Consider the following 12,560-nt stretch of genomic DNA (forward strand, 5'->3'; position numbering starts at 1 on the left):
CTGGTCTCTGGGAAACCGTGTCCTCCTGAGAGCCTGAGGGGAGGAGGGGGTGTCCTCCCCCGGACTCGTGGGCAGCACCCACCTCGGGCTCTGCACGCACCCCAGCTCAACACCCCTGCTCTGTTCTGGTCGCGCCTGCCTGATCTCCAGTCCCTGAAACGTACTGGGGAGACCCTCCTCCCTCCCCCGTCCCGGACCAGGATGCCGTCCGCAGAGGTGGGGCTGTGCCCGGTTCCCACCGCTGAGACCCCCCTGGATTCTGACAGTGACTCCTGTAGTCAGCCAGATGAGAGGGGGTCCTCCCCTCGAGAGGGGCTTTTTCTCTGCGGGAGTGACTCAGCCTGCAGTCATCGCCGTGGGAGCTGGGGTTTCGGAGGCGCGGACTGCTGTTTCCCCTTCCTCGGCTCCGGCTCCGCGGACACAGCGGTTGGGGGCGTGCTGCCAGGGTGGCCGCCCGCTGCCTGGCTCCCGGTGCTTAACCATATTCTTCCCCCAAGTCGGATTTTGCAACTGCCTGCAGCTTGCCTCCCCAGCACCGGGTCTAGGGGGGCCGTGCCTTGTTCGCTGACCCACCTCATCAGCACCGGGAAGGTGGGCGCGATCATGTGGGGCCACCAATAGCACAGTAACAGTAACGCCACCAATAGCACAAATCCAGGACTGGTGTTTTCTAGTCAGACCCGGACGCGGTGGGGAGCGAGGCCGACCCAGGGCAGCAAGGGCAGCGGCTCACTGCGGCTGCCGGAGCCTCACGGTGGATGTGTGAGGCCGGGCCGGGTCCTTGTTCCCACTGTTCAGAAGAGGAAACTGAGGCCCTTAGGGTTCAATGATCTGGAACAAGAACTACGGCACAGGGACCAGAAATCCACCCGTTGCCTGTTTTTGTAAATCCAGTTTTCCGGGCTCGTTGGTTTCCAGATCGTCTGTGGCTCCTTCCCCGCTGCCGTGGCAGCGCTGGGGAGTTAACGACAGAGCTCATCTGGCCCACGAGGCTGAAAATATTTACTGGCTGGCCTCTTGCAGGGAAAGTTTGCGGGCCCTGATGTGGACAGGGGAGGGAGCAGGACTGGAATGAGGACTCCTGGGTCCCTCTGACTCCCTCTCTGCTGTGCCCGCCACCTCTCCTGGCACGGGGGGGGTGACCTCTGGGCCTGGCTCTGCCGCTCAGTGGCCTGACCTCGGAGCCTGCCTGTTGATCTGTCAAGTGGGGTTAAGGACAGTCTCGGGCGTGGTTGGGAAGGTTTAAGAAGCTGAGCGTTCAACGGAGATTGCCTTGGCGCTGCTGGTGGAGGGTTATCATCGCTGTCGCTGTCATCGCAAATGCTACCATCACGGTTACTATGAGGGCAGTGGAGTTGCAGGTGGGGGTGTGCACGTGTGTGCACTTAGGGCGGGGCGTTCGGGCAGTCAGTCCCTTGGTCTTGGTGAAGGCCATTGGGCCATCCCACGGACTCCTCCCTCCCCCCCTCTCCTGAGCAGGCATCCCTGAGAACTCCAAGGTAGAGGGCCCTGCGTTCACGGACGCCATCCGCATGTACCGCCAGTCCAAGGAGCTGTACGGGACCTGGGAGATGCTGTGTGGGAACGAGGTGCAGGTGAGGAGACTGCGGAAGTCACCCTAAGGTCCAGAGGGTAGAGCCAAGCCCAGAGACTCTGGCCTCGGGGCGGGGGGGGGGGGGGGGGGGCACTCCTGGCTTGCAAGGAGACAATAAGACCATTTTGGACGGGTGGAGATACTTATTTGATCTGATCGCTTATAGATCACCTATCCTGAACCAGGTGCGGGGTGCTGCTGCTCCTTAGTCTGGCTCTCTGTCTAGCAGGAGAAGCAGACATTTGACAAAGAAACATACATACTTCTATGTGCAAGTGAGGGGGAAGGGGTGTGGTATTCCAGACAGGGAGGCAGCGTGTGCAAAGGCCCCGAGGTGGGACCCCGATGCCGAGGGTCCCGTAGGTCCCTCAAGCAGGTAAGTTGGGACCTGGTGGAATGATGCTCAGGAGAGAGGCCAGTGGAGACGTGAAGCCAAGGTCAAGCCCAGAGGTGGGGCTGGAGTGGCCAGCCTGTGGAACGTGGAGGGGAACCTGCCATCTGGACATGCTGTAACCCCTGCCCCGGCTCGTGGCTCTCTGTCCTAGATCCTGAGCAACCTGGTGATGGAGGAGCTGGGCCCTGAGCTGAAGGCGGAGCTCGCCCCGCGGCTGAAGGGGAAACCGCAGGAGCGACAGCGGCAGTGGATCCAGGTAGGTGGGTGTGGGTGTGGAGGCGGGGGTCCCGGACCCGCCTGGCACCCTCACGCTGACTCGCGGCACTGCCCCCAGATCTCAGACGCTGTGTACCGCATGGTGTACGAGCAGGCCAAGGCGCGCTTTGAGGCGGTGCTGTCCAAGCTGCAGCTGGCCCGGCCAGCCATGGAGGCGGCCATCCGCACGGACATGGACCAGATCATCACCTCCAAGGAGCACCTGGCCAGCAAGATCCGAGGTAGGCAGCCAGCTGCCGTGCCTCAGGGGCCGGGGCAGGCCGCCTGTCTGTGCCCCCGACCTGCGTACTTTTCAGGCTAGTGACTTGATTCAATGGTCATTTAAAAAAAAATTTTTTTTTTAATGTTTATTTTTGAGAGAGAGAATGTACATGCTCATGCGAGTGGGGGAGGGCAGAGAGAGAGAGGAGGACTGAGGATCCAAAGCAGGCTCTGTGCTGACGGCAGAGAGCCTGACGCAGGGCTCGAACTCACAAACGGTGAGATAGTGGCCTGAGCCAAAGTGAGACGCTTAACTGACTGAGCCACCCAGGCATCCCATCGATGGTCATTTTTAAAAATGAAATCAAATCTGGGCCGTTGTTCTTCCGACCCCTGGGAGTTGTCCTGTGGCTATTTCTGCAAACCCAGACCTGGAAGATGTAAATTTTGTCAAGGCAGTTCAAGCCTTTTGCTCATCTATGGTCAGTCACAGACTTGACCCTGGGGTTAGTATAGGCATCAGTTTATAATGATTCACTTTGATCACGTCTCACTTTTCGGGGTCTGTTCCAGGCCCCCTGTCCCCCACCCCCCCTCCCCCCCCATTGGCTGTGTGCGGTTTCAGGGCTGGTCCGTTGCCTGAGGACTACTCGCTCCTACCTGTGTTCGTTGTGAGCCAGATGGAACACTGAGAGCTGACATTTATCTTGGGCAACAAACCATCAGCCAGCCAGAGAGAGGGACATCAAAACATGCCCTGGGTGCAAATGGAGCTGGTCATGCCCCCGAGCTAGCAGCCTTTTATATGGCGGTGCAGACCCAGGCACACCGGCCCGTGTGTGAAAAACCCAGAGGCTCGCTGAATCTACCAAAGTGTTTTTTGTTTTGTTAAAGAAGATGGTTTTAGATCAGGGTCCGATCTCAGAATCCCCTGTTTAAAATTTTTTATTTTTGAGAGCGCGTGAGTCGGGGCAGAGAGAGGGAGGACAGAGGCCCCTCAGCAGGCTCCAGGCTCTGAGCTGACAGCAGAGCCCGATGCGGGGCCCCAGCTCACAAAGAGCCAAAGTCAGACGCTCAACCGACTGAGCCACCCAGACGCCCTTCCCCTGGTTTTGGTGCATGTACCTACAAATCATTCAGTTTGCTGATGTCACTAGTGGTTTTCTTTAAAAGCTTGGGCTCCAGGTGGCTGGGGGTGTCCCCCGGCGGTGCCCTCAGCTCACCTGCTCCCTCTGGGCGCAGCCTTCATCCTCCCCAAGGCAGAGGTGTGCGTCCGGAACCACGTCCAGCCCTACATCCCGTCCATCCTGGAGGCCCTGATGGTGCCCACCAGCCAGGGCTTCACCGAGGTGCGGGATGTCTTCTTCAAAGAGGTGACGGACATGAACCTGAACGTCATCAACGAGGGCGGTGCTGACAAGCTGGGTGAGGTGAGGCCAGGCCCCTGCCCGGGGGTGGGGGGGGGGGTGGGGGTGGGGAGTGCCTGCCAGGCCTGGGTCTGCTCTGCCCCTGCCAGGCCCTCCTGCAATCCAGGGCATAACTTGTCACCAGAGGGGCTGCTGGACACGCGGAGGGCTGAGGGTGTGAGAAACGGGGGGCAGCACTCAGAGAAAAAGGGGATCACTGACCCCCTCCACCAGGCTTTATAAACCAAGTGGGTTCCTGAAGTATCAAAGGACTTAACGGGGAGGGAAGGAGAAGGGGAGGGAGAGAGGGAAGGAGAAGGGGAGGGAGAGAGGGAAGGAGAAGTGAGCTTCTGCCAGGAGGTAGAACAACTTACATGCCTTTTCACGTACCCCAACACGGGGGCCGGCCCATCTCTCTCACTTCTCAGTCACCTGGTTCTCAGGGTGCACATCCTTCTATATCTGATCCCATAACCTTTGCTCTCCTCTTTCACACCCTGGACTGAGGGGTCCACAGACAGCAAGAATCCTAGAAATTGAGAACCAGAAAGGACCTTAGAGATCATGAGACACTATCTCCTAATTTTGAGGCTGAGGCTCGGAGCGGGTGAGCGACTTGCCCGAGGCCACCTAGTGCCCCAGAAGCGATAAGAGCCTCCCTGCTGGTACCAGGCTGCGGGGCCTTGCTCCAGCCTTCGTTCCCTGGGCTCCCCCAGCCACCACCCCCTGCAGGTGGCCAGTGCCTGGAGCCCCAGCGCCCAGGCAGGGTGTGGGTCTGCAGGCACTGCCCCCGTCCCGGCGGCCCCCGCTCAGGTCCCACGCATCCCTGCTTCCCTGCAGTACATGGAGAAGCTGTCCCAGCTGGCGTCCCACCCCCTCAAGATGCAGAGCTGCTACGAGAAGATGGAGCCACTGCGGCTTGACGGGCTGCAGCAGCGTTTCGATGTGTCCAGCACGGCCGTGTTCAAGCAGCGAGCCCAGATCCACATGCGAGAGGTGGGCCCGGAGCACCCCCCCTCCCCCCCCGCTCCATGCCCGTCACCTACCTTCCACCGGCCCAGCGTAGGCCCCTACCCCGGGCCTTAGGCCCTGGCCCCCGTGCAGCCCCTGGAATGCTCACTCCTGCTCCGGCCTCTTGGGGGCTCCCGTCTGCTGGGACGCTCGTCCCTCTGGCTGATCTGGCCTCCTCTTTCAGGTCTCTGCCTGGAGACCCCTTCCTCTGGGAGGCCCTCCTTACTCCCCAAGTCCCTTCCTGCAGGGCCCAGGATCTCTGCTTCCTCGAGGCAGGGACTGGCCCAGTGCCTGGCATTATGCCAGCGCACAGTAGACATTCAGGAAAGATGTGGGTGAATGAGGGAATGAGCCGCAGGCTGCCCCTACGCCTCCCTGGCAGGCCTGGTGGGGGCTGGCTGAGGAGCACACCCCCCCCCCCCCCCCAGGCATGCAGGAAGGGGGCTGTGCTCCCTCCGGGGCCTTGACGCACCCCATGGTGTGCCCCGCAGCAAATGGACAATGCCGTGTACACCTTCGAGACCCTCCTGCACCAGGAGCTGGGGAAGGGGCCCACCAAGGAGGAGCTGTGCAAGTCCATCCAGCGGATCCTGGAGCGCGTGCTCAAGGTGAGGCCGGGCCCCTGGGCCGGTACCAGGATGGCTGCCCCCGGGGGAGGCACCACGGACCCCTGCCCCCACAGAGGAGGAGGAGGAGGAGGAGGAGGAGGAGGAGGAGGAGGGCAAGGCTCAGGTCAGACCTAGCGACCCCGCCCCTGGCCCCTCTGTCCTGGCAGAAATACGACTACGATAGTAGCTCGGTGCGGAAGCGATTCTTCCGGGAGGCGCTGTTGCAGATCACCATCCCCTTCCTGCTCAAGAAGCTGGCGCCCACGTGCAAGTCGGTGAGCCCCCCGCCCCGGCCAAGCCTGCTGCGGCCCCCCGAGCACAGCCCCCTCCGCGGTCCCCGAGCCCAGGGCGGGCCTGACCACCCCCCGCTCTGTCCCTGCCCACCCCGCCGCCGCAGGAGCTGCCCCGGTTCCAGGAGCTGATCTTCGAGGACTTTGCCAGGTTCATCCTAGTGGAGAACACGTACGAGGAGGTGGTGTTGCAGACGGTGATGAAGGACATCCTGCAGGGTATGGGAGGGCTGGCGCCGTGCCGGGTGGGGACCGTCACTGCCCGGGGGCCGGTAGACAGGGCTGCTGAGAGGTCTTCCTGCAAAGATGGCGAGACAGGCCTGGGGGTGGGGTCAGGCACGCGGTGGGGACGTAGGAGGGTAGACTTGCTTCTCTGGGCCTTAGTGTCCTCTCAGGTCTTTGGTACGAGGGACAGGCTGACACGGTGGTTACCAGCCCGGTAACCACTACTCCTCGCCAGCAGTGAGGCCTGGCCGGGTGGGGGGGGCAGTTCCCAATCATGACCCCAGGTCTGGCTGTCGGGAGGCCTGGAGGGGATGACGTGGGTCATATTTGGGCACAGTGTAGGGGGTGGTGGCGGCGGCCGTGGAACCCGTGGTAAATGTCCCGACCCCCCTCTTGGGCTCCGCAGCTGTGAAGGAGGCCGCTGTGCAGAGGAAACACAACCTGTACCGGGACAGCATGGTCATGCACAATAGTGACCCCAACTTGCACCTGCTGGCGGAGGGTGCACCCATCGACTGGGGTGAGGAGTATGGTGGCAGTGGTGGGGACAGTGGCAGCCCCAGCGTCCCGGAAGCAGCCCCGCTCTCGGAAAAGCGACGGCGTGCCAAGCAGGTGGTGTCCGTGGTCCAGGACGAGGAGGCAGGGCTGCCTTTTGAGGCTGGCTCGGAGCCACTATCACCTGCGTCCCCGGACAGTGTCACCGAGCTGCGCGGTCTGCTGGCCCGGGATCTGCGGGCTGAGAGCCCCCCGCCGGCTGGCCCTCTGCTCAACGGGGCCCCCTCCCAAGAGAGCCCCCAGCCCGTGGCAGCCCCTGAGGCCTCCTCGCCGCCAGCCTCGCCCCTTCGGCAACCCCCTCCTGGAAAAGCTGCGGACCTTGAGCCCCCCAAACCTAGTGACCAGGAGACTGGGGAGCAGGTATCCAGCCCTGGTGGCCGCCCCCCCATCCACACCACCACCGAGGACAGCGCAGGGGTACAGACTGAGTTCTAGGCCGGTCGCCCCTGAGCTTCTGCTGGACGTGGGTCACCCCCTCCAAGGCACAGGCAGGCTTGGCTCTAGGCGGGGAGCCCCAAGTCTGTGCCTTGGGGTGGAGGTCAGTGGGGCCATTGTGGCACCTCTGGGGCTGGGCAGGGGTGGCCCACCTGAGTCACTTTATTGGGTTTGGTCACACTTTGCTCCTGTTTTCTCTTCTGTGGCACGATCTTGGGCTTCCTGCTTGTGCTGGAAGCTGGGCACAGCCGAGGGGCTGAGGTGTACCCAGTGATCACCAATTCCCTGGGTCCTCCTCTCCGGCCTTTTATGGCCTCGGTTTTCCTCCCGGGTCTTGCCAGCCTTCTCAGAAAGATGGAGGCAGAGTGGTTGCTTGTTGTGTTACTTGGCCACTGGCTTCTCTCCCTTCTCACCAAGGGCTTTATCAGAACCAGGACCAGGGAGCACTGGGGGCCCCAGTGTCCTCCTCAATCCAGGCTGGGCCCCGAGAGGCCAGTCTGGGAGGGGACACGGGCCTTGTTTTCCCTGCTCTGGGTGAGGGGAGGTGCAAGGAGGGGTCGTCCGGCTGTAGCCAGGCTGGGGCTGCTGGGTTGAGGGGGATGCCTCATGGAGGAGGAGGGGTGAGGTGGCTTGGATTGGAATGAGAAAGGCCCAGAATGTGCTGGTCTGTGGAGAGGAAGTGTCTCAAGGGAGGGAAGAGGGGGTCGGTGGGGAAGTATTGCTGGGAGTGTCTTCAAGGCAGGCTGAGGCGGCAGAGGGAAGGCTGCTGGAAGTGGAGCAGGCTTCTGCACCCCCCCACCCCCACCCCCGGCACTTAGCCTATCTCCTGCCTGTTGGCAGCCAGCATCCCGGAGTCCCTCTGTCCCCCGTGCCTGTCTCGGCCACATGCTGCAGGGTGGGATGGAGGGGAGCGTGGCCGTGTGCTCGGAAATGGGGTCTGCGGGGTGGGGGTGGAGATTATCTGTGGGCCACCCCCAAGGTACACACTGTCCACCAGGGGAGCTGAGTACAGCTCCCCAAGGCGCTGCCGGTGTCCCCTCTGAGGATTTGGGGTCAGGCTGTGGCTTGGCCGTTGCTGCCTCCAAGTCACCTCACCCTGAAAATTCCCTTCTCAGATGCGTTCCTTCCACAGCAGCTTGTTCCTGGGGGTGAAGGTCTAGCCGAGGTAGCTCCACCCTGGCAGCCCTGTCCCCAGGGACCAGGACTTCCTGTCCGCCCCAGCGCCCTCCTCCGCCCCGCACCCTCCGTCCCCTTCCTAGGGCAGGGGCTTCAGACCCATGGGACATACAGTGGTGGCTGGTGCTCAGGGCCCCCTTGGTCCCCCCAGCCGGACTCTCCAGTGCCTCACTAACCTTCTGCCATCTCGTTCATGTGTTCAGATGCTCTCCTCTAGTGCCTTGGGGTTTTCTCAATCGTCATTCCCAGATATTGTACTGAAAATATTATGCAAACTGGTTAAGCTTTACTAATCAATAAATGATTTAAAGCCAGTGGCCTGTGTGCGTGGTGCCGGCGGGAGGAGACCGGGGCTGGGCCTGTCCCACAGCAGGAGTGCGCCCTGGCTTTCTGGGCTCAGTCCGAGTGCCTGTGTTACCCCATCTTAGAGGAAACCGGCCCCAAGAGAAGGCGTGCAGGGCACGTAGGTGACTGGCCTGTCGGCAGCTCGGCTCTCTGAGCCAGATCGGTGCAGGGTGTTCCTCGGGTAGCCCCTGGCGATGGTGAGGCCAAGGGGGATGGCAGCAGCTTGCAGGTCATGTGGCCCTGGGGCGTGCACAGTGGGGGTTGGCCCCTGGGCTCAAGCTGGATCCACAGATCCAAACAGCAGTGTTGGTCCTCAAGATCTTCACACAGCCTTTACCGAGCACTTACTGTGGTATGTGCGCTTTCTGTGCAGGACCAGGAGCCCCAGAGCCACTCCAGGAGGGGGGTGTCCTCATTACCATTTCACCACCATGTAAACTGAGGCCCAGGAAGGTATGAACCCTTGGTGGAGGTTATGGAGCACGGGACACACCCCCTGGCTTCCCTGGTGCCAGCCTGTCCACGGCGGTCTGTGGCTGAGGGCTGGTCAACGGGGCTGGGGTGAGAAACAGCAGGGACTATGGGGGCAGCGACCAGAGATTCAAGTGCAGTCTTGCTGTTGTCCTTGGCAAGGCACCGCACTCAGCCTCAGGCTCCTCATCTATAACAGCAGGAGGGGGCGGTCCTAAAATTCCTTTCTCCCAGGGCCTAGTGAGGGGTCCAGGTGGTTCAGAAAACACTGTGCCCTAAGTAGCCCGGCCCACCCAGGTCTCAGTCTCCCCTCTTGGCCAAGGTGAGCCCAAGTCTGGGGCAGAGGGAGCCACCAAAGCTCCCCAGGTCCTGGGTGGGAGGGGATAGGGTATGGGAGGAGGCCCCAGCTCTTGCCTGGAAAACAGAACTCACAGGGGGCTTCGTCCTATCCTGTTTCAGTCCACAGGACCTAATAAGGCAGGGAAACAGGCCTAGGGGAGACAGGGCTCTGCCACCTCAGGGCTTCCAGGATTGCAGCTGGGTGCCCCCTGGTGGCCACTGGCCTGCATCTGGGCCCCATCGTGTCCCACGCTTAATGCGTGGGGAAAGGAGTCTTGGAAGGCCGGCCAGGGTTAGGGGTAGCTGGAGGCAGAGCCCAGGTACCCTAATCAGACCCACCTCTAGCTCAAAGAAAGTTGTCCTCGGTTCAAAACCATCTACCGGAAAATGCACAATAAATGTGCAGCTCTACAGCAAGTACAGGTACATGGCTCCTAAAATTGTACAATTAACAACTTGCACAACTGCACGGGTTTGTAAATCAAACCTCTGGCAGGCTCCAGACCCAGCACTGCCCCGTCCCAGCTGCCAGGCACTGGGCATTCAGCAGCCTCTGCCTCCACTCTCTTATGCCCCTGTTCCCCCCCAGCCCCCCACCGCTGCCCCGCCAACCTGCTCCGGCTGACCCTCCCTGTGCCCTTCTGAGCCCAGTCTGTCCACCTGTAATGAGGGGAATTTTGTTTAACTTTGCATTTGAGAATGCCTGTACCTCCTCCCTCCTTTTGCCTGACTGAGGTAAAGCCCGCCCCCTCCCCTCCCCGGGCTCCTGGGGGCCCCAGTGATGACACGGAAGGAGCAGGCTGGAGGGGGATTTATTGACATTCCTGCTTTGGGTCTGCAAGCTGGTTGCCTGCCTGTGAGATGGGGTGGGGGTAGCTAGGAGGTGCACATCTGGACAGCAGGGGGACCCAGAGGGGGAGGCGAGGAGGGACCAATGTCACTTGTGGCACAAGGCCTACACTGGACAACCTGAGGACGGCCCAGAGTGATCCGCGGTTACACCACACACCAGTTCTACCCCCCGCCTCCCCCACTTCTGGGTCGGGGCCCTCCTTCGCTCCCAGCACCCACCGCGAGGGACGGCGCTGTCCAAGTTACCCTGCCAAGGACCCTCCTGCCCAGGACCCTGGGGCTCCTGGAGGGGCGGGGACCGGCACAGAGGGCTGGCAAGCGCAGAGGCCAGGACACGCAGTCTCCTGCTCAGACGGAGGCTTCTCCAAACCCCAGACCCTGTCCTCGGGCCGCGAGTCCTCCCTTCCTCCACCGCGTTCACACCGCGTCAGGGTCTGGAACGCTCCGCCGCCCTCCGGCCCCGGTGTGCGTGGAGGGGCAGGGCAGGGCAAGGCGGGGGGCACCTCCAGGCTGTGAGACGAGGGCCCAGGGCAGAGGGGAGCTGCACGGGTCTGTCCGGAGCAGGCGGCGGCTCAGCCGCTGTGGTAGATGCGGAGGCGCTGCACGATCTCCTGGCGGCACAGCGGGCAGGTGCGCAGCGGCTGGCAGCACTGCTGGCAGCAGCAGACGTGGCCGCAATTGAGGAAGATCATCTGGGCCTGAGGAGGGAGGGGGAGCGTCTGGGTCCTGCCCCGCCTGTTCCTGGAGGCTGGGCAACCTCCCCCCGCCCCACCCCGCCGTCCTTTACCAGAAGCATCTGATACCACCCGATAGCACCACGTGATGGTGGTCATCACCCACCACCAATCCTGGACCGTCCGTGCCCTCCGACAGCTACACAGGAGGCCACACGGCGTCTCACCAGCCCTGCCCCTTGGACGCGCAGACTGTCTTAATTGTTGCCTTTTTGTATCCTGATCAGCCCCTCGGTCTACAAACTACTCCCAACAGCATGGAGCGGAAGCCTCGTAAGCACGCTTGCGCTTTGCTTTGGCATTTCCTCTTTTTAGGATTTATCCTGAGGAAATAATCAACTCCGTTCAAGGCTATTTGGTACAGCAGAGTTTGCAGGAAGAAACATGGGGCCCAAAAGCAGGGGTTTGGTTCCATTTATCACCAACACCTCCCTACACATCATGCCATTCCCGGTCTGTAAAGACCGTGGAGTAATTCAACTGCTAACATGGTTGCTTCTTTTAAGTAGGATCGCACGGCGGAGGGAGGGGAGATTTTATACGCTATGTTAATTTTTACAATAAGCATTAATTTGTTATAGATTTTTAAAGACAGCTTTTTAAAAGCCTCTTCAGAGAAAATTGTGCTGTTAGTATTTAAGGACATGGGAAATTTTTCTTAAGTAGGGGGGGAAAAGCCCCCTCTTTCAAAAAAAGAAAATAAACCCCAGAAAATGCTCATATTTGGGTCATAGGATCACAGTAATTTCCTGTATTTTTTGCTTTCCTGGATTTCCCAAAGTTTCTAATGAATACAATACACTTCTACCAATGAAGAGAAGTGTCTAGAAAGAACACGAGTCTGGAAAGGCTCAGGATGGGTGCCGGCCCGGCTGATGCGTGGGGGGAGGGGCTGCTGCCCCAGACTCACCTCTTGTTCCAGGCACACGACGCACTCTGAAGTCTGCACCTCCAGCTCTGCCGGGGGAGCAGATGGGCTCACGGACTCAGGCAGCTCCTCGGGGGCAGTGGGCACCTCCATGGCCCCAGGGACCTCACCCTTGGGTGGGTTCAGTGGCTCTGTGAGGACCAGAGGGATAGGCTGAGCCAGTGTCATAGCCCAGTGATCCCAACCCCACAGGGGGTCCCCTGGCTCTGCCTGCCACGAGTGGACAGTGAGCTCAGGAGGGGCACTTTGATCTCACGGTAGGGGTAAGGGCCCCCTTAACTCTTCTGAGCCTCATTCCCTCCTCTGTAAGGCAGGAGTGCAGGGAGGCTGGCAGGGATGGTCACAGTGCTGGTTATCTGGGGCCTCTGACCCCTGACCATTCCCCGGATACTTCATGGGCACCCTGCAAGAGGGCTTGTCCCTTTCAGGGAAGGACAGCCACTTGTCCAAGACCACAGAGCCATCTGGTGGTAGAGCCGTGGTGTAGGAGTTCTCGGTTAGGGACTCTGCAGTGGATGGGGCAATGCTCTCAGCCCCTCCTCCAGGAGACAGGATGGGCCGCTGCCCTCAGGTCACCAGGAAGTAGGGACAGGAAGGAGAAGCCCCCAAGGCTGTCCCCCTCCACCCTTGCCCCTCCTCTGCCCTAGGGCCAGCATCCCCCACCGGGGTCCCAACAGGCAGGACACCAGAATCAGCCCTTACAAAATGCAGTCTCTTTCA

At 61.0% G+C, this 12,560-nt stretch overlaps 2 protein-coding genes across 8 annotated transcripts in view; one reads left to right on the forward strand and one right to left on the reverse strand.

Annotated features, from left to right (window-relative positions):
* The window catches only part of NIBAN2 (niban apoptosis regulator 2), a 53,483-nt gene extending 44,998 nt beyond the window's left edge, over positions 1–8,485 (forward strand). For both annotated transcript variants that reach the window (XM_047829922.1, XM_047829921.1), the window contains 9 exons: positions 1,480–1,595; positions 2,140–2,244; positions 2,323–2,485; positions 3,708–3,895; positions 4,712–4,867; positions 5,374–5,490; positions 5,658–5,765; positions 5,888–5,999; positions 6,412–8,485. In XM_047829922.1, coding sequence (XP_047685878.1) covers positions 1,480–1,595; positions 2,140–2,244; positions 2,323–2,485; positions 3,708–3,895; positions 4,712–4,867; positions 5,374–5,490; positions 5,658–5,765; positions 5,888–5,999; positions 6,412–6,995 — 1,649 coding nt within the window. In that variant the 3' untranslated portion in view covers positions 6,996–8,485. The remainder of the gene's footprint in view (positions 1–1,479; positions 1,596–2,139; positions 2,245–2,322; positions 2,486–3,707; positions 3,896–4,711; positions 4,868–5,373; positions 5,491–5,657; positions 5,766–5,887; positions 6,000–6,411) is intronic.
* Positions 8,486–10,122: 1,637 nt separating this feature from the next.
* The window catches only part of LRSAM1 (leucine rich repeat and sterile alpha motif containing 1), a 39,456-nt gene continuing 37,018 nt past the window's right edge, over positions 10,123–12,560 (reverse strand). For all 6 annotated transcript variants that reach the window (XM_047829924.1, XM_047829925.1, XM_047829926.1 and 3 more), the window contains 2 exons: positions 11,823–11,971; positions 10,123–10,876 (listed from right to left, as the gene is read on the reverse strand). In XM_047829924.1, coding sequence (XP_047685880.1) covers positions 10,751–10,876; positions 11,823–11,971 — 275 coding nt within the window. In that variant the 3' untranslated portion in view covers positions 10,123–10,750. The remainder of the gene's footprint in view (positions 10,877–11,822; positions 11,972–12,560) is intronic.

The sequence above is a fragment of the Prionailurus viverrinus genome, chromosome D4, assembly GCF_022837055.1.
Source record: "Prionailurus viverrinus isolate Anna chromosome D4, UM_Priviv_1.0, whole genome shotgun sequence".
Lineage (NCBI taxonomy): Eukaryota > Metazoa > Chordata > Mammalia > Carnivora > Felidae > Prionailurus > Prionailurus viverrinus.